This window comes from Fringilla coelebs, assembly GCF_963513975.1.
Source record: "Fringilla coelebs genome assembly, chromosome: 1".
In the NCBI taxonomy this organism is placed as follows: domain Eukaryota; kingdom Metazoa; phylum Chordata; class Aves; order Passeriformes; family Fringillidae; genus Fringilla; species Fringilla coelebs.
This window is the reverse complement of record NC_140028.1, coordinates 44,183,637-44,204,872: the sequence shown is the minus strand read 5'-3', so window position 1 is coordinate 44,204,872 and position 21,236 is coordinate 44,183,637. Positions and strand designations below refer to the sequence as shown.

General features: G+C 36.9%; 1 protein-coding gene across 1 annotated transcript in view; it reads left to right on the top strand.

Moving 5' to 3' along the window:
- ASXL3 (ASXL transcriptional regulator 3) overlaps positions 1-21,236 on the top strand; it is a gene marked incomplete at its 5' end in the record, with an annotated part of 121,833 nt that overhangs the window by 18,247 nt on the left and 82,350 nt on the right. The window contains one exon of the mRNA XM_084207863.1: positions 7,291-7,373. Coding sequence (XP_084063989.1) covers positions 7,291-7,373 — 83 coding nt within the window. The remainder of the gene's footprint in view (positions 1-7,290; positions 7,374-21,236) is intronic.

The window sequence follows — 21,236 nt, the reverse complement described above, 5'->3', positions numbered from 1 at the left end:
TACACATTATGCTTGCCTGAGGAAAATAAAGCAATGAAAGCTTCTGAAACAAAGATGTATTCATTCTCTCTGTTGATTTTTCTGTAAAGTTTTGCTCTTTGTAATTATTTTTTTTATCCTACTATGCTGAAACATGTTATACAGCAAAGCTTTCAGTGCCTCAGAAAAATAAAAATCTTTATCATCTTCCAGTAGAGAAAACAGCAAATATGGAAACAAATATGTTTAAGGTTTGGTGTTTCTTAGTTTTATAGGGGTTTTTTTTTGTTTCTTTATTAGTGATGAATGTATTCACACTGATAGCAGTTCTTTCCTTTGTTATCTATAATGTAAAGAAAGCTTTCAGGGCCTGGTATCCACTCAGCTCCATTAGTTCCAGTCGCCTAAGCAAGGTCTCAGTTTTTTTGTGCCAAATAGGTGCCAAAAGAGGATTTTCATTCTTGCCACAATTAGAGGCATTTCTGGAAAATGTCCTATGTGATCGCTGAATGAGTACAGATTTCAGTAACACTTTTGGATGGCAGAGCTTTTTTTTGTTCCTTGTCTCTTCTCTGAAATAATTATTTGTAGTTTTAAAAGTTTTGACCCAAGTTTTCCAGCTGGGTCAGTGCTGGTGAAACTTCTACTGTAAACTAAGTATCAAGAGAATGTGGTCTACAAGCCAGAGGAGGTGTACATCACAATTTGTCTTGTCAGCATCTAAGAGCTGCAGTCTGCTGCCAGCAAGGTGCCAGTGCTGAGTACCTATGCAGCACTTGTGTGCTGGTGTGCAGGTTTTGGGGAACCCATGGCATGAGCTTCATCTGTATGAATGCACTCATGTTTGAGGGGGTAGAGGACATAGGAATGTCCTGTAGGCTTGTACTGTGGTAAGGATTAGGGAAGAAAGGTATTTGGGTAGGGATGTGGGCAGGTGGGAGATGTACAAGTTAGGGTTATTGCAACACCTCAGAAGATGAGAGCATCAGTTTGAGAGTAGGGAAAGGCTGGGCACAGTGAGAGGCAATGGAGTATTGCAGTAGGAAGCAAGGAGAGGTATGGCTTGCATGGCTAAGCAGAACTGGCACTGAACATGGCACTGTCAGAACTGAGGCATCATTCTGGGAATCTGGGTGCTCCATTGCTTGAACTGAAATCATTTTTAGTAGTCCTGCTGTTAATAGTGGAACCCATACTGAGATAGCAAGTTTGACACTATGCTCACTGGGGTATCTTTGATCCTGATCTTAGAAATCTGATAGAATTCTGTGTGCTCCCTAGGTTCATCCTGCTAGTCACAGAGATGTTTATGGATCGGTCCTGACAGAGCCTGTAAGTCCCTGGTTGCTTGGACAGGCTGAATGCATTAGTAAAGAGAGAAATATAAAGGTTTCATTTTTTTTAGTATGTTAGCTCAATAAGTTATTATAATAAGTCAATTGTTCAGAGATAAAAACTTTACCCTGCATTTTCTGTTGTGATGTATGAGACCACTAGCAATAGCTGGACAGCACTGCTGTTAGAGCATGTGCCTTTTAAAGGAATAGCCCAACTGTATGTTAATTTTAACTGAATTGTAATACAATTTCTTTTGAATTCAAAATGTCAAGAGTACAGTTTTTCTGGAATTTCCAAAGCTGCCTTTATATCTATTTGAAATATGACATTGTAAATAAATTTTGGAAAAAACAATAAAAGTTTCAGACATCTTGGAACAAGCCTCAAATGTTCCGGTTAGAGCAATGGCGTGAACAAAGAAACTATTCAGCTTCTTTCTTGCTCCTTCCTTTCATTCAGTATTTTAGGAGATGATGATAATGTCTTATGTATCTGGCAGGTTAGCAAAGCTAGATGGTTTCAGACCTACTTGCAAATTCTATAGTAGAAATTCTCTTCTAGGAAACACTTGCCCAGTTATTCCCTATAGTTCACACTAAAGGAGCAGCAAAATGCTTTTCTCTGAAAGAGAGCTGGGGACAATTACTTTATGAGTGTGCTTTAAACTTTTTGAGTTCTGTTGGTCAGTAGCATTTACCCCCAAACCTAAAATAAGTGTGAACTAGAAAGTATGGACAAAACTGATGTTAAAACTTAATATATTTCATCATGTTATGGTATTTTTTTATGTGTTCCTTTGTTATTGATGGGACATTTTTATTCCTTTTCTTGCTTGATGTTTCTTTTATTGCTTATCTGTAGTGTCAAGTGGATTATCAAGACAAATTCATAGCGTGGAGTATACTGAGAGTGACATGTCTTAGGAAATGCACCTTCTTCTTTTTAGATCTTATAATTTCCTAATTGTAATTTCAACTGCTCAAAAACAAAAGTCCTACCAGGAGAATTATTACTCCTGTTTCAAGTTCTTTTAATATTTTAGTACCTGGAAAACACTCTTTACCTTTTTCTTAATCACTATCAGCAAGAGTTCTGTGAATACCTATTTGAGAACTTGTGTTATAATAGGTCATAGTGCACCTACCCTCATAATCATCCCTCTTTTTCATGTATGTGTTCCATCCTTGCTGTTTTCATTTCTTCATCCATCTCTGTGCACTTCCTTTCTTCCCCTTCTCTGTATCCTCCCCTACTCTCCAAACCATTTACCCATCTTTCTTCACACAAAGGGCTTTGAACTTTTACCAAGCTGCTGATAATTCCCCAATGACTGAAGCTGTTAATCAAAAATAAACACAAAAGATTTTAGTGGGGCATTTCCCACAATGGAAGTCAGTCCTCCTGTTAACCTCACATAAGCAGCTGTAGAAGACAATGCTGGATTTTTTCCAGGATGCTGTTATTTCTTGTACCCTGTTTGATACTACATCTTTCAATTCATTAATTTAGTAATGGGTGGCTAGAAAATAATTTATATTTTCTGCTTAGGAGAAAGAAAGTTTGTGGTGGGTTTTGTTTGGTGGTTTTGTTTGCTTGGTTGTTTGGTTGTTTTTTTTGTTCTTTTATTCACCCTGCTGTCTTTGGGCAGTAAAGATTGTCCATTGTGTAGTTCAGCCTGACTTGTCTTTTAGCTGATGAGTAAGAGCACTGGGAATAACTGTACTGTTCCTCTTCCTCCTCCTCCTCAATTTTTTAAAATAATCTTCTAAGGAGAATTGCTTCAGTTTCTGACTAGTGGCTCAGCCTATTACGATAAAATGATCCTGCTTTTTGTCAGCTACCTGACCTCTCAGATCCCTGCCAGCAGAATCCAGAAGTGGAAGAAGCTGTGGCTGGTTTCAGACTGTTTAGTCACACAATCAGCAGGGTGAAGCCCACTAGGCTGATCTGCCCGCTGCTTTTGGACCACAATGCAGTATCAGAACACACTTGGTTCTTGTTCAGAAGAACTATTTTCTGTCAGTGTGATAACTGATAGCTGCAGGCAAGGCTTCCCGCTTTCTGCAGGAATGTTTATGGGTGGCAAAAGGGCCAACTCTCTGGCTTGACTTTCTTCACTTTGTCCCTCTGCTGTGTTCTCTTCAGTGTCTAAAATGCAAATGATTGAGCAGATCTGATTCAGGTAGTCACAAGCATCTGTATATAAAAATTAAAGTAATAATTCCACCAGTTACAGAGAAGTCCTCTTCTAATTTTATAGGCAAGCAGAGCATTCAGGATTTCTCTCTTATGCAAATGACTCTTCACTATTCTTCCTGCTAACACTGGAAAGTGTTTTTCTCCAGTGTGGCGACTGATTTTTTTCAGGTAGTTGTCAACACAGAGATGATGATAGATGCCATGGTGAGAAAAGGAATTTGTATTTCTTCTTGTCCCATATAAGTGACATGACTTTTCCAATGAAACTGGGAATACGTGTGTTTGTAGCATCTGTGTGATTATTTAATATCTCTGAACTTGTGAATTGATACATGTAGGTGACACAAATACTACAGTTTGTCAGGCTCCTACTGTTTGTTGGGGGGTTTGATTTCCAATGTGCTTGGTATGATCTGAGCCTTCTTCTCCTTGAGCTGTTAACCAGGGTTTGAATGAACACTGAAAATTTGTTCTGTGCAGTGACTACTTCTGTTCTCTTTCCGATTGTCCTGATGGGTATCACATTATTTGTCCCAGTTATTTACCGTCTGTCCCTTTTTAAGGCTATGGTTGAATGGCAGGAATAAATAGAGCATATCTGATCCCCTGTGATAGAGGTTGCAGTCAGTGCAAACCATTCTTCTGCCATTGTCTCTCTTTACAAAATACATTGAAACAGTCATGTTCTTCATGACAGTACTTTGGCATGCTTTAATTTCAGCATTATTAGTCACTGCCCATATATGATACGAGTGTTGGTGGATGGAGTGGGAGGAAGAAGAAAGATATTTAAAACAAATTACGGCTTCCTCCGCTGGTGTGCATTGCTATGTCTGACCAAGAAGCCTATGACTTAACTATTCCTTCTGCATTTTAGTATGTTGTTTGCCTTAAGGCACAGTTAGTTATCCAGTTTGAATTTCTAATATTATTTTTAAAAGTCTTAGAAATGCAAAGGCAATTGCAGGCTTTTAGCAGTGTTAGTGGTGACACAGAAGCAAGATATACTAGTGTAATTAACAGTTCAGTGTATTCATTAGCTCACAGAATCTTAAATAATACTTTCATGCTGTTTTCTATAACTGAGGGAAGAAAATTTTATTATAATGTAAAGGTTTTTACAAGTAATTATTTCTGTTTTCTTATTGTGATAAATGATTAGTCTAAAACTGGGGGGAGGGGAGAAGCAAGGATGAGGATGTACGGCATGGTGGGAGGGACAGAAAAACCCCATCTTTACTAAAGTTCTCTGCTAATTAATCTTTGTTATGATAAAGAAAACTTAATCATGTACATAATAACAGGATTTTCAACTTAAGCAGTGTTTAAATCAGAGAATTTATGCTTTTCAGTTGGGGTATCAACAGTTCTTTAAATAACAGGGTTTAAAGGGTTAGATGAACAGAACTAAATTCGTGGAGTATATGAACTGCAGCCCACACTACATGTCCAGTGTAAAGCAAATCCACACAATGGGCAATTATTTACTCCAGCACTTTCAGCCTGTCTAACAGTCTGCATTTCAATTTGTCATTATACCCTGAATGTGTTCACTTCATACTGTGGTATTTGAAATCTGCCCTGTGGGTTTCATTAAACTTTCTGTAGTGGTGTTATGCATCCTACTTGTTGGTTTCATTGTTTGGTGAAGATGATCTTCCGTATCCATATGTCTGGCCATTGTTTCCACAACCAGTTCAGTGCAGCTTCCTCAGCACAAACTGCTCTCCCCTCTCCCATTGTCCAGGACAGGGTGACTTCTGATGTTTGCTTAGCTTTCTTGTTTCTTTCCCATTATTGTCGAACTCTCATGGTAATACTTGGCACTTTTACTGACGTTATAGAGTAGGATGTGATGTCGTAGAGAAGGGGACAGGGCTACCCAAATTTTCTCAATTGCAGGGAGGAGCTGCCCAGGTGTGCTGAGGGGCCTGTACTCAGGAAGAGAAACAGGGAATCCTCCACAGTGAGTAACCCCGCTTTCAAGTGCACACAGTTTCCTTCATAGCCGTGTCCAGTACAGTGTAGTATCCTCTCCTGTCCGTTCCAGTTTGCCCTTTGGAATGTTCCCAGTTCGGTTCTCTTTTCTCTTTATTTTGGTGGATTCTCATTTTACCTTGTACATTGTGTTCTTTCTGAAGGTTAAAGTTTCCATTTTTGTATCTTCACACCATTAATCTTTTCTCATCCTAGTCCTAATCTTTATACGCATTGTCATTTTTCCAGTGTGTCATTGTTGTTCTGTCACTAATACATCATATAATTTCTCTTCCCTTGTGTGCAATGGCCCTTTTCCCAGCTCTGTGCAGTTTCTTCAGTCCTTGCTCATTGCTATACGTTTACTCTTTCCAACCTTCTCTTCTTTCTCCTTTCAAATCACCTTTTGGTTTTCCTTTCCTAATGGGTCCCTTTTGAATCTTGACTACTGATGTACACGAGATAAGCTCAGTTCAGCTCCCTGACCTTTCTAGTGCAACTTTCACCTATACCTTTTCCTTTGTGGAACTGAAAGATAAAGGATAAAAAGCTCATCTGTAACAAAGAATTGGAGGATTTGGTAAACTGCATTTTGGCTGTGAAAGAGAACAGGCAGGAAATCAGAACACTAAAATGGCAGAAAGGGGCTGAGCTGGTCAAGCTGTAGTGAGTAGGCAGTCTTTGTCTTTAGGTGAGCTGCTGAATTACAGCCCTGGCCAGCACCCTTCACAGTTTGACTTGTGTGATATGATGTGGTGGTGTCTCTAGTTCCTAGTGTGCAGGTATCCACATAGTAGTAGCTTTCACAATTGCCATTATTTGGTAGTAACTACTACAGAGAAGCTCAGGATGGTTTGAATTAGATCAAACTGATTTCATAGTTACAGAGGGTAGAAATGCAAGTTCTGGCTGAGATATATTGGCAGGATGCTCTGGGAAGCTTGATTGCTGTGGCCTGTGCCACACCTTTTACTGCTGATTGAAGGGTTTTGTTTTCCAGGGCTATTAGTCTGGCATTTTACAGGAGCAAAAGAGTGGCTGTTTGTTTAACAGCATAAAACTGATGGGGACAAAAAGGAGTGGAAAATCAGAAAAATTCTTACAAGATGGTTCTATCTGTAAAGAGGACTGAGTTATTTTGAGCTCAATTGGAAAAGGCAAAGGAGTGGAAAACTGAGCTGAACTGGAAAAATATACTGCACTCTGTCATGTAGCATCTTGTGTGCTGTGACTGTTCTGACTACTTCATTTTTCATTGTTTTTAGAATTAAAAGGCATTTTAAATTTGAAACCCCACTGTGTCAATTCTTACAGTAGCTTCTGGTCTACAAATGGAAGGTTTTAGCCAATTTTTTTTTCTGAGGTCATGGCAAAGCTAAGTGTAGAATAGTCAAATGACCTCAAAGAATTCTAAAGTAATAAAAATCAAAGAAAGCGCTAGTGGGTATTTTTTTTCCCCTTTGGCTTTTGTGTTTTATGTATTTCCCCTCATGCCTGAAAGAAAAATCTGTTGCTGTGTCATAAAATCAGTTGCGTATTCCAACTCTTTCATTTGTAACCTGGTAAGAGTTTTCCCAGGCAGAGGTAGCAGATGATGTACAAAAGCAGCAAGCAAATCTTTTTCTTGCTAAAGTTTCCTGGGTTGTATCTGGCCTTCCAACAGACAGAGGACTCCAGTCTCAACACTGTCATTCTCTGCCTTTTACAAATGACTACATAAAAACTGCATGATCACATAACCTTTCAGATTCGCAGGACAGCTGTATCTCGTCACTTACATTTATTGTTTCTTTTTAGGCGTTGGAAAAGTATCCCAACTCACCAATGACTGCAAAACAAATACTGGAAGTCATTCAGAAAGAAGGGTTAAAAGAAACAAGGTCAGTGTTTATATGTTCTGTATTTCTGCTGTCTCTGTGAAAATGATCTAGGAACGGTGTATAATCTTTACAAAACTTCAAGTGCTGGCTTAATTAATTTCCAGTGTCAAAGTGGGAAATACAGTTGATGGTTTTGATTGTTAGTTCAGGGCTTTTAAAAGAGTTAGTGACTGCCTTAACTGTCTTAACTTTGTATATTACCAAAAAAGTCTGTTGCCCAGCTCCAGCCCAATGGCCTGTCTTTAGAAAGACAGTGTCATTTTCTCAGACAGCCCAATGCTACATCTCATTTTTGCTTAAAAACTGAAGCTCATCAGCTGGGTTACCTCTGCCATTGTGTGCATAGAGAAAGTGCAAGATGAAACTTAGTGCACTTCTCACTTGGGTTTATGGTCTGGCACTTAAATCACTGTTAGGACTTGCTGGTGTTGTCTGTGGTAACAGAGATTGTGCTGATAAAGGTCTGGGAAAGGAAGGAGAGGGAGGTTTGGACACTGGGAGCCAGTCTGTGTCTGCAGAGCGTGGATACACTAATTGATACAGCAACTCAACTTGCTTGATAACAGCATAGTTTGGGTATAGATTCAAGTGATAATAATTACCCTTTTAGAGGATAGATCTGTTATCCAGAGAGTGTGGAAATCAATCAGTTGTCTTCTATTGCTGCTGGTTTGGATGTACATGCAGCTTTTTATTCTCAAAGGTGACTCTACTTGCTAGGTTGTCTAGTGACCTTCAAGTGGAAACTTGGGCAGAAAGTGGAAATAAGGAAAAACTGGTTGGCTGGTGGGGGTGTCCTACAAGATGCAATTGCCTCTTCTTCAAATATCATAGCAAAAGTTTCTGGTTCAGTAAATACTTGTTGCTGTCTCAAAGCACAGGGAGACAATGTGCTTCTATTTTAATTATGTTTTTCAAGTGTGGTACCTAAGGTTCAGAGCAAGAGAACTTCGAAGTCCATGTAAAGGAGAATCAGAAGTAACCATGGGATATATTTTTATTGAATTCTCTGTTGTTCCTAGGAAACAGAACAGAACACAGTCTATGTACTGCACAACATAACCATGCACTTCATTGTTGGCAGCCTCATAACAAGCTCATAATAGCTATATTTTGATAAAATTGCAAAAGAGATGGTATGGAAAGTGAAATTGAATTTGCCACCTTTTACAGATTTAAAGTGCTTTAGTTCCTGTTGAGAAATTGCTTTGAGAATATTTGGCAATGATTCCAGGGAAGAAAGGGGATGAAAATTTTTGAAAATGAATGTCCAAACATGTGTTATACTGCAATGATTTGCATACAGCAACAACAAAAATGCAAGAAAACATGGTTTTGAAAATCTGTTCTATTAAGATACTGTTTGTCACAGCAGTGAATGAATTGCTTTCTTCTTATGTCTTGTGATATGAGGCAATTGCATGGGAGAGGCTCTAAGGCCTGCTAATAGCATTTCTTTGTAATTTAAAAAATTCTTGTTTTCATGATCATTGTATGAATAAAATTTTGAGTGGAAAAACTATGGAAAGGAATAAAAGCAATGTTTTATATTTTAAACATAGAAAAAGTCAAAGCCCTTTTTAATTGCTGCAGAATGAGTAGTAAGAGAAAGATTCCTTTAAAGAGGTTCCAAACTAGATAATCTTTCATTTCTTCAGTTACTAAGAAACTGAAAATTGCAGAGAAATAGGAAAGAAATTCAGATTTGTTCTGATTTTTACTCATGGTACGTGCAGGGATATGTGACAGCACAGTAGATTGCAGGATGCTGTATGTGGTCATGAGTTCTGGAAAACTGAGAAGGATAAAATTCAATGTTCTTTATACTTGAAACATTTTCATTCTAAAGTCTTTAACCTAAACATTCTGAATTCTGCGATTGTAAAATGAGAAAATGTTGATTCTGTATTGATTGCTAAGTATTTTAATTTTCATTTAACTTCTGATTTCATGTAAAAATTGTGTTTCTGCTGCATTTTAATATCGATTAGGGACAAACTTTCAGAGTTAGCTGAGTACCTAACTTATTCTAGGAGCCAATAAGGAGTTTGACTTTATACACAGATTTGTTGATTGTGCCTCAGCATGTCAATAATGTTTGGTTTTCACAGTACTTGAATTTAGTCTCCTGTTCACTTCATCCCGCTCTGCAATTTCTTTCAGTACCTTCCTGCCAGTTGGTGCCTTTGCTGCTACTAAAGATGGTCTTTCCTGGTCTCTCTGCTGCAGCCAGTTAAGATGAGCAAGGGATGTAAATTTATTATGTGCAGTCACCTGGCCATAAGCAGCAGAATGACACTAGCATATTTTATTCTGTATCGATTTGTGTATTGGTCCAAGTCTGAACTTGAGCCAGGAATATGTTACTACTCTAATACACTTTACTTATTCCTTTATACTGATTATCATTGTCAGTAGAACCTTGGCAATTGCTACATTAAGTTCCTAAGAAACTCTCCTCTCTACTCTTCCATTTATAGATGAATGAGGTTAATTGTCTTAGTCATTTTTCATATATATTGTAGCATTAATTAATCTAAAGCTTTTTGCTGTGATAGTAAATCTGAAAGACTAATGTATGATTTTCAGCCATCTCATTGTCATTATGTGTAATCTTTAAAAAACCAGACTATTCAGCCACTTTTTCTTTTTTTGCCAGAAAGGCATCAAGTTGCACATTTATTTTTGTATTACTCATATAATTAAATACAAAAGGATTAAATTACAAATTTAAAAAGCAGATATATGTTAGAAAATAAACCAAAAAGCTCTACTGATATACCCTGTGACTGGTTATGCACCTACCTCGTTCTATACATCTTGGGGAAGAAACAACTCATTTTTGTTTCTTAAATATCTTTCCTGTTATGCTTGTTGGTTGTAAAATGGTCAATAGGCAGGCAGTTCTTCTGCTACCTAGAAGGAGTAAAAACTTTTAAGGCAAACCTTTGAGGGATGTAGAAAATGTATGGCTTTCTTCTGTGGGAGGGAGAAGTATTTACTTAACTTTCATGCCTGTGCTGATGGTGAACAATGTCAGGCCAACAGACCTGGACACTGAAATCTCTTTACTAGGAGAACAGACAGCAGCACACTAAAGAGCACAATGCTCTGGATTTTCTGTCCAGAAAGCATTTCCCTATCCTGCTGTAAATTTCTAGGCTCACCACCTGCTGTCTATATACCCTAGCATGAGCTTTTGCTGATTTTGCTACAGACTACTAGTACTACTGATTTTGACACAGACTACTAGTCAGAGTATGATCCACTCTCTCGCCTCAGTGCTCCTTTTCCCCTTGCTGCTGCCTCACTAGTTCTCCATCTTGCATTTCTTTTGTTACTTGTTCTTGTTAAGCTCTAAAATTTCCCCTACTGAATTGTATTTAGGTTTTCTGCTGACTGTTTCTCAAATTCAGTAAAATTGCTTTAACAATGTACTCTTGTCATCCAGCATGCACACAGCTTTTCCAAGCTTTAGTGGCATCTGCTTATTAGAACTTGTTTTCTTTGGAAGCATTATATTTCTTTTTTTGCTTATGGAAGTCCGTGGGAAACCAAAAACTTACTAAGTTGAGCTACATGGCACCTACTGCTGCTTCTCTAGCTATGGGATCTGCTGCTATGTCACAAAGAATATTTTGATGGATTTGAAGTAACTTGTTCTTGAGGCCTATGTATTAGTCAACTTATTATTTGCTAAATACTTCCAAATAATTTTTATTCCAAATTTTGTGGGAATTGAAATTCAGTTTCTGCATTTCTACTTCTTTGGACCTGTATTTTAAATTTTTTTAAAGCAAATCACTGAGTGCTTTCCATTCTTTTGGAATCACTGATATCCTCTATACATTCTCAAAAATTATTATTGATAATTCTGAGGCTGATCCAGTCAGCTTTAATTATCTATGGTGAATCTCAGCACATTTAAGTGATGTGAGAATACCTAATTTATTTAATTATCATCTAATCCATTTTCCCATGTTTGTTCCTGGTGTTGGTTTTAGCAGCTGTCTAATCATATACACATTTCTGATTAGGCATTACAATTCCTGTGCTTTGAGGGTAAGTACTCAGTGCCAGCCCCTTCATGAAAGAGCAAGTCAGTTTCCTTTCTGCTGGTGTGCTTACAGAAATTTCTTTGTGCATCTTGTGTGGGTGAGTTTGCTAAAGTTTAATTTCCTGAAGCCCTTTTTCTTCTTTTTGTGTTCTCCCTTGTTTTCCTAAAAATGATGAATCATCCTTTGATGAATGCTCAGTGTTTTAGCTGCTTCTTCCCCATGGGTTCAAGTCAACCTAGTAAAGTCCCAGAAACTTGCCAGATGCTTTTCTGACCCTGTCTTTCTTTTCTCTTGGTTTTGTCCTTTTTTGTCATTACCTGGAGACTGCCTGCAGAACTACCAGAAGTAAGCTATCTGTTGTTGCATTTTGTTTGGAGCTCTGCACCTTTGTGAGGAGTAGGGCCACTTGAAGGCCACTTAAAATTATCAGGGAGATAAAAATAAGACAGGAGCTGGTATGACTTAGTTGTTTGGATTAAGGAAGAGAAGATTGAATATAGGCATAGTAAATCTTCAGCTACACAAAAGAAAGGAAAAGAGTGAAGGGGTTATCCTGAATGTCTGCTATGGAGAGAACAAGAAATAAGACCTTTAAATTGGAGTAAGAGAAGATGCCAATTAGAAAGTACAAAGTGGTTTTTTGGCTTTTTTTGTTTGGTTGGTTGGGGGTTTTTTTGTTTTTGTTTTTTTAACAGGCATTATTAATTCCTTTCGTGAACCATGGAAGAGATGTGAAAGATTGGTAGGTCTCACCACAACCCAGTGTGTCTGTCAGGAGTTACGTAGATTTGGTTGATCCTGCCTTGAACTAGGGAAATTAACTAGTATATCCCTTGATCCATGTTTTACTATTAATTTTTCTGGAACAATTTTCAGTACTTGGGCCATCCACATTGTTTTAGTCCTAGGGGAGAATATCCAGCCAAACTCTGATAAATGTTTGATGCTAATAACCCTAGATTATGTCTTGGCTTTCTGTAGTTCCCTTTCTCCTCTGCATGGTGAGGCTGGGAAATTGACTTGTCTGGATAAGATTAAAGCCAAAGATTCTCAGTACAAGTTAAAAGCCAATAAACTTTCAAAATGGGACAAGCTGCTTAATTTCTTGGAGTACAACTTTAGCCCACAGCTATGCTAGCTATTTGCTTTCCTCCTCCATTAGACTCAGGACTTTGAACGCTGGAATGGGATAATTTCATAATGTTTTTGCTATTCAGCTGGAGTAACTGACTTCTGTATGGTCAACTAACTTGACCATGACATTATTCTATTCAGGTAATTCATAGAAGAGTTTTTTAAAAGTTGCTTTGTCTCACTCTGTTTTCCATTTTCTGGTAGGAATCTCAAATTTCATTCTCTTGATGTTTCTTTATTGATCTTAATTTCAACTATGGGAATCAGAGCATCAGTTGTATCTCCTCTTCTTCCTCTGTTTTTTCCTCTGCATATTTTGCCTTTTGCTTTGCAAGACTAAGCTATCTATTGATTTATTGTTGTGACAGTAGTCTTTCAGGAGACTAAGAGGAGATGCTTGCCACTGGCACTGGCAATAGTGCTGTTTCTTGTGCACTCCACAGTGTTGATAATATTTATCATGAGTGATATCATAACATATTAAGTCTTCTGAGCCTAGGAAAGCAGAGCAAAGTATGACCCTAATAAATCTCAAAGACACTCTTACTAGATTTACAGTCTTTGTGCAAAAATATTAAACTAGTGGGTTATCTAGAATTAAACTCACTTTGAACTGCAGAATGGAGTCATCAATGGAATAAAACACACGATCCGTGCAGGGTTTGTCTTTAGCTTTGAAGTTAGAGGGGACTCCTGAAAATATTACTGTCACTTGTGAAGCCTTTGATCTTTTTGACAGTGTCTCTTTAAGCCTTTGCATACTTCATCCTTAAAGCTATTGACTTAAAAAGAAATCCCTTCTGAATGCTGCTGTTTCTGTAAATAGGCTAAATGAGCTGGCAACTGTCTTCTATTGTTTATCGTTTTCAGGTTCCTTGTTTTATTGTGTGCATATAAGCAGAGAATTTTTTACTTTCTTTCTCTGTAAAGTCATTCCAAAATGTCATTGTAATTCATAATTATTAAGTTACAGTTTTTTTCTTTTACTTAAAAAAGAAAAAACCCAAATTCCCTGCAATTACCAAAAACACTTAAAAATTTAATTGAAAGAACCACAGTTTTTGTCTTAAGGCTGTGTTTGCCAGTGGAAGAGCACGGACAGTTAGGAGGTTTCTGTGGTTGCATATGTCTGATAGAATTTATTTGGGAGCCTCTTCAACTAAGGGAGTGTATTGTTTTGTCTGAAGGTAGTTATTCCCTTCAATGGACTGAAAGGAAGCCGTGATGGAAAGAGAGGGCAAAAGCTATTCAAATTCTTTTGCCTGGCATTATTAGGTTGATTTTCATGCATCTACAGATGTGGCTTTTGGCTGTAAAGCAGTGAAAGAAGCAAACTTTCAGTACAACCTGTCTTTCTGCATAAATTCACTTCAGACATGTCTTTGAAATGCTCTTTTTTCCAGTGTAACAACAGACCACCTAATTTAGTAGGCAGTTCTGATAGTAGCAATTTGCCAGCTGAAAATCTCAGGCTTGCTCCTTCTTGCCTAAACAATTCCCAGGATTGTTGTGAGGTGCAGTTTAACCTGGTAAAAACCAGTGGGTTTTCTATATTGCATTCCAGCATTGGAACTGTAACTTGCATAATCACCTCTGTCACCTCTGTAATAATTATTTCAGGTTTTGGCAGTGATGTAGCCCTAGAACAGCTAAAGTATTAACTCAAGTCTAAGATCAGGGTTGTGAATTCTTGATTGCATATTGCTGCTTTGTGGTTACCCTACTGTTTAAAGCTTGCCTATATCTGGACAGCAGTAATCCCATCTTAGTATTGATTTAGAAAATTGGTTTTGAGTGAGATGAAGACCAGATGTAAAATAATAAAACCTCAAGTGTTTGCACTCGGTGAATTGCAGAGATGAAGAATTTTTTAGTGATGCTGAGTCTTCCATTGTGTATACCTATATAAGATATATTTCCATACAAGACATTTAGCTACCTGGAAGGTTTTGTTTGTTTGTTTGTTTGTTTGTTTGTTTGTTTTTGCCTAAGTTCTGGAAAATGTATCTGCAAAGATTGGGAAAACAGGAGTCCAGTCTGTGTGGCACACTTGTCTCCTAGGTGCTATTAAACTATTTTACTTGTGCTATTTGGGTTTCTGCTCCTTTCACACAAGCCTAATCTGTGTAAAAAGCACTGTATGAAGCTTTTGTTTCATTTGGTTAATGCTTTCCTGGTAATGGAGAGTGACCTGTATGATTGGTAAATATTCAAGGTATAATAATTCAGAGGATATGTGAAAAATTTGAAAGTTTATTTTTTTGCCTGTAATGGGAAAAAATTATGATAGTTAGATTTTGTGATGTGATAAACATTTCAAGTTCTAAAAATCTATATTGTCAAATTTTTTTATGTTTAAGTGCACCCAAATCCTTCCTCCGTATCAGATCCTAACATTCTGAAATTAAGACCTCCATTAATTTAATGTTAAAGATGCTCCTTTTTTTTAATACAAGTGGAAATCCAGCAACCTAAATGTAACAAACAATGTAAAGCAGTGCAGATCTTAAAAGATTTACTAGTTTTGTGCAGTCATGCCATCACTTCCTGTTAAAGGTTGTTTTATTTTGAAGTATGGGGTGGACATCAGCTGTGACTAGATAATGTAAATATGTCAACTATTCCAGTGTTGCTTTTTATAGCGTAGTGATTTCTTTATCAATATATTTTTATGTTTAATGTAAGAATTTAAGTTGTTTTGGCCTTTTCCTATGTTGTGTCTCTCAGTGTAGACTTCTTTGAAAAGAAACTGAAAAGCAACAATGTAGTTAAGGCTGATGAAAAGAGAAACCTTCTACATTATAAATTGGTGTTACCAAAAGAGTATATTGTGTCCTATCTGTCTTCTCATATTTCTCCTAGACAGTATAACTACACTGTAGGCTACAGATCTTTTTTTCTATAATGCTTCGGTATTTTGAAGAGTAATTCTGCATTTAAAATGGTATATCTTTTTCAAAAATAAAAATATCCGAGAGACCTAAATGTGTTCAAAACAATGAGATACTCTCTGAAGTTACATCAGCAAAGTTTCACCATATCTTCAATCCATTCTCCCAGCAGTGAAAGTTTTAGGGTTGGTTTGTTTGGGGTGGGGGTTTGGTTTGTTGGTTATTTAATTTTGTGTGTGTGTGTAGTATGTTTCCAATAGTGTAGTGCATTAAGCCTCAATTTTTAAAAAAAATGACTGAAGAGATGCAATTTTCCAGTCTACAGACTGTTTTTTTTCCTTTTTTCCAAAGTCTGGCTGCAGTTGTATGACTATGTGAAAGGTAAGTAGATTAAATGTGTTCTCTGATTCTACTGCCTTAATCAGATTGTTTTGCCAACATCATTTTAAGTGAAGCAAGGACATAGAAGAGCTTTCCAATAATAGTTGTCCAGACAGAAAATTTTGAAAAATATTCTAGGGTGACTGAAAGTTGACAGAATGTGTTTTTCCTTCCATCACTGTTCTGAAATGAAGATCTGCCACATACTAACACATACTAACAGTACAGACATAATAAACCAGTGGTTTTGAAATAAAAATCAGAAGGAAGAGAGCTTAATATCAGTGCAATTGATGTAACTAATAGATATAACTGATGCTGGCTAGGGGCAAACTGTTAAAATCTTGCTGAGTAGCCAGTAACCTTGCTCAGCTCTCTTGTGCTTGGAAAAGGCAAGACTAATCTACTGGATTTACTTCAGGTAGTATTTGGACAAATGCGATTCCACACATAAGCCTGTCAGGAGCAGCCATATATATAAAAATCTCAAACACAGACGGATACAGACACTTTAGCTGGAAGGAGTCATCGTTTGAATGTACACTCTGGTAAAATATGCTTAGGAGAAGAGTTTAATCTATTGAAGGCTTAAAACCTGCAGTGAAAATTGAAGTCTGGCTGAGAACTTGAAGACATGCCTACATTTAATGGATTTATGAGCTTTTGTTGCACCATACAAGTAACCTAAGAAGCTGCTTTTCCTTGCAGGTGTAAAATGAATTACTCTAGGTTTCAACTTGCTAGTTGCTGATTGAGATTTACTTGCTGGGCTTAAATTTTTTTGGCATTTGTTTTGTTCTCTGTACTTCCCTTTTGCATTGAAAAGTTAGTATTTAAGCCTTTTATTTATTACTGCTTTGAATTTCATTTATCCCACAGCTGACTTTTGTCTTTATTTCTAAGCATTCTGTCTTAAGGGACATGCACAACATCCCACAAAATAGTATAATCTTCTTTATGCTATTTCTAGTATTCCATAGCAACTGAGGGGGAAAAAAAAGAGACTAAACTGAACGCTACAACGCAGGCAATTCATTACAGATTTTCCGCTTAGTATTCAGTAAATTGTCAAGTCCTTATTTTCATCATTAGCATATTTTTCACAGAGCAGAAGCATAGCCATTTCTGGCAGACTGAATTAAATCTGTTGTACTTGAATGTGAAAGAAGAAAACATTGTCAGGCTTTCTAGGAAAGCAGCATTTTCTAGTAATAATTTATTTCTCTGGAGCAGTTTGTGTGGATGTCTTTATGTTTCTATAAAGATATGGGTGTGTATGTTTCAGTCTACCTGTAATTAAACTATTTCTTAGGTGTAGGAGAAAAGGCACAGAAAAATCTGTGAGTGTTTGTTTGGTTGGTTGGTTGGTTGGTTGGTTGGTTGCTTGGTTTTGGTGGGTTTTTTTTTTCCTGTTCATATTGCATGAGCTGAGAAATTTACTAGTTCTCTTTTAGAGATTCATGGCTATGCACTGGCACATTTAATTTAAATTTTTTAGTACATTGTTATAGAATCAAGCCCCTCAAAAAGCCTCAGAATTTCACTGTCTGAGGACAATGAAAAAGATCAGGTATAACTTTCCAGAAAATGTTTTACATACATGAATTTCCTTTCTTTGTAAGGCTAGCTGATAGCAATTCCATTTTATTCGAGTCTCACTGGTAGTCTTAATTACTGTAAAATTAAATTACATGAATCCTTGTCATTTCAAAACAGAATTTAAGAAGTGCCTGAACATATTTTGCTTTCTTATGTACTGTCATGTGAAGTAAAAATGTTTTATTCAAGATATGATTTTTCTTTCAGCAGTTTAGAAAGCTGTCTTCTATTTCTAATCCCAATAAACTCTGCATTGGTCACTGAGTCTTTATGATAGCTGTATGATAGAACCAGTCATTGTGTGGCTGACAGATATTTACAATATTAAAAGAGAACTGGGAACAAAAATGTACACCTCAAAGGAAAGTGTAAATAAAAGAACTAAAAATCTACATGTATGAAATTGTGTTTATGGGCTTGAGCATGTAAATAACACCTACAGACACAAATTCACACTGTACACATGCTCTTATATGCATATAAATTGGAAATCACAAAATTATAATCAAATACATCCTTTGCTCAATTATTCCAAGAGCTGAGTATGGGAAAGAGCTCAAATGGTCCTCAAGAATTGTTTTGCTGTTTTCCATCACTAGTTAAAAGAGGACAAATTGATTTCTCCCTCATTCCCTTTGTTTCTCCTTGTATTTGTAATATGAGGAAAGGAAAGTGGGTTCTAGTAGCTCTTTTCAGTAAATACTACCTCCCAGTAAGAAAAAAACAAGCGCACATAGCTGAGTCACCCTGTTTAGGATCTTGCAGCATCCACTACTGCTGCATTGTTAATGTTTCAGAAGGCTTGCTTAAGATGCAGTTATTTGCTATCAGATTCACTGGCATGATTTTATATTTATTTAGCAAATAAAATAAAACAAGTGTGGGATCCAGACAACTATTCTCTCTTGCTAATGGCCCCTAATACTTGCTATTCCTTTCTTTCTTTTTTTTGATGTTACCAATGCACGTGGAGTTTTTGTTTTCTAGACTGCTAAATACTTTAGGGGTAAGCATTATCAAACATTAAATCATTGTGTAAAAAACAACATGTCCTCTACAGTCATTGCAAAAGAAAAAAAAGTTATGACCCATAAGTGACAGCAAGGAGGTTTTTGAGAAGATACTTTAAAGAATGTATGACAAGCAGGAAGTTGTTTTGCTTTTATTTGTTACTTTGTTTTGTTAAATAATGCTTGTTTCCTATCAGGGAGGCTTTCCTTGGCCAGTGAAAATTCAGCAGTTTCAAAGTGTATTTGTACTCCTGACTATCAGTCCCCTTCGTCCAAAGCCAACATCACTAAACCCAGTCCAGTCATTGACCTTTCTCTGTTTACAGTAGTAGCTGATATAAATGTAAAATATTGCAGCAAAATATCATTCAGTCAAATGATATGAACTATATAATGATATAATATCATTCAGTCAAATGATATGAACTATATAAACTAGTGTTGGTACAGGATTATTTGTGCCCAAGCTACAATCCAGGAATTAAGGACATGATTGGTACTGTTAATTATTTTAATATTCTACTTCTCATTAAATTTTTATTGAAAACAGAAAACAATTTTAGGCTAAAACTGAATTTTTTTTTTTTGTGATCCATGTTATTTTAAGTTTCTTTGGCATGTGTGGCTCAGCTCTTTCATTCAAAAGGACTTAATTAGGGACTTCAGCAAGCCTCCTTTCAGGTCGGATGATGTGCCTGTCAAAAATGACTAGTCTGAACATTTTTTGTTTGTTATCCATGCTGTATTTTCACAAAATATTTGATGGTTTCTTTTGTTATAATTTGAAAACATTGTAGGTGACATTTTGAAATTAGATTGACTTCTATTTTTTAAATAGAAACTTAAGTTTCCTAGTTCCAGACTTAAGGAGCTGTCTTAAGTAAAAGAAGAATAAGGATATCCACTAATAGACTAATTTGCAACAGCTGGACTAAGTTAAAGCACAAAAATAAAAGTATATGCTTGGTCCTTTGAGGGAAGGAAAAGTTTTACTATGCAGTTTTGTCAAATTTAAACTTCCTTACGTACTGCAAGTGTAACTTAAACATTTCACATCAACACAAATATTTTAATTTGACACAATGCACTAATTCATACATTGCTGTATTTTTAAGGTACAAGGTGTACTGTGATTGCCTCTTCTGTGTTTATTTTCAGGCTTTTCCTACAGGCAAGGGCTCTTAGCAAAAATATTTTATGCACATAAATGGCATGTATTAGTCAGCAAAGTTGTAGTAGTTACATTTATTTTAATGTTTAGGGTGAAAGTATGGTCTTGCTTATATAACTATTTTTCCAGGAATAAGTATTATTAGAAAACAATAATTTGCTTCAGATCTAATTTTATTCATGATTACTCCCAGCTTCCTTATTCTTTGTATCAGTTTGATTTTTCTGCCCGTTTTGGTGATGGAGTAAAACATTCTCAAGTTCTGATTGACTCTTCAAGCACAAGAATAATGAGAAAAAAATCTTCTGTAAAGAAAGAAATTATTCTTTTTATTCATTTATTCTCTCACATGATATGACAAACTTTAGAATTTATTCTTTTTTCAATTGAATGTGAATTGAAGGTGTTTGTTTATGTCCTAGCTTTCTCTTTTTGGTTGGTTGCAATGTTTTGGATGTTAAAAATAAACATGTGCCTTCTGCATGATTGTGCCAGAGTTTGACATTTAGTTTCAAAATTCTGAACTCCTTCACTTAGGAGTTATGTCATAATCGAAAATTGGAGAGAAGAAAAAAAGAAACTGTGGAGATTTTCCTGAACTTTGGTGAATAAGATATGGTGCACTTTCTTTGGTTTTGAATAGAAATGGACAAAACTAAAATTAAATTTAGAGATCTCAATTATTCTTGCTTTATAAAAAAGGTTTAGTATTATTTCTGCTTTAAAAGAAATATGATTCTTTTATCAGGGCAGGAAGTTATAGAATGAAGGTGGGAAGGACAGGAGAGAAAGAGAAGGCACTGGGGGAAGAGTAGGGAAGAGAGAAGATATAGGAAGCAAAGACAGAAGATGGGAAAGTAGAAAGACAAAGGAGAGAGGAAAGGGAAATAAAAGAAGATGAAAGGACAGAATGAAGAGGTGTTCATGACAATGCTCTGGCAGTGTGGGGCTGCAGGGCCAGACACAGCCTTGTGGCTGAGATAATGGTGCCTCTGGGGTAACATATTTAAGAAAAGGCAAAACCAGCACTCAGGCAGAAGAGGAGGGTAAAAAATAGAGTGTGGAACCAAGGCCAGAGAAGAAGGAAGGAAGGAGGTGCTCTGGGCACCAGAGCAGAGGATCCCTTGAAGGCTGTGGAGGGCCACCCCAGAGCAGATATCTGCTCTGCAGCCTGTGGAAGAGATGACACCAGGACATTTGGCTATTTCCTGAAGGAGGTGTTGCCCACAGAGCATCCAGGCTGGAGCAGACATAAACTGTGAGGAGGAAGCAGCGGCAGAGAGGAGCAATTATGGACTGAGTGTAACCCCTATCCCTCAGTGCAACTCAGAGTGGGAAAGGTAGAGAAATTGAGAATGAAGGAGAAAGGATGACTGTAAGGGGAAAGCTGTTGTTTTAAATTCGTTTGGTATTTATTTCTCTCTACCCAAATCTTTTTTAAATGGCAATAAATATATTTTCATCAAGTCGACTGTGTTTTGTCTCGTCCTGTAAGTCGTAAGCAATCTCAGTGTCTTTATCTCAACCCACAGGTTTTTCATCCCCTCTTCTCCCTGTTTCCTGTTGGGGAAGGGGAGGGAAAGGCTGGGTGGGCATTTGGCTGCTGGCCAAGGCAAACC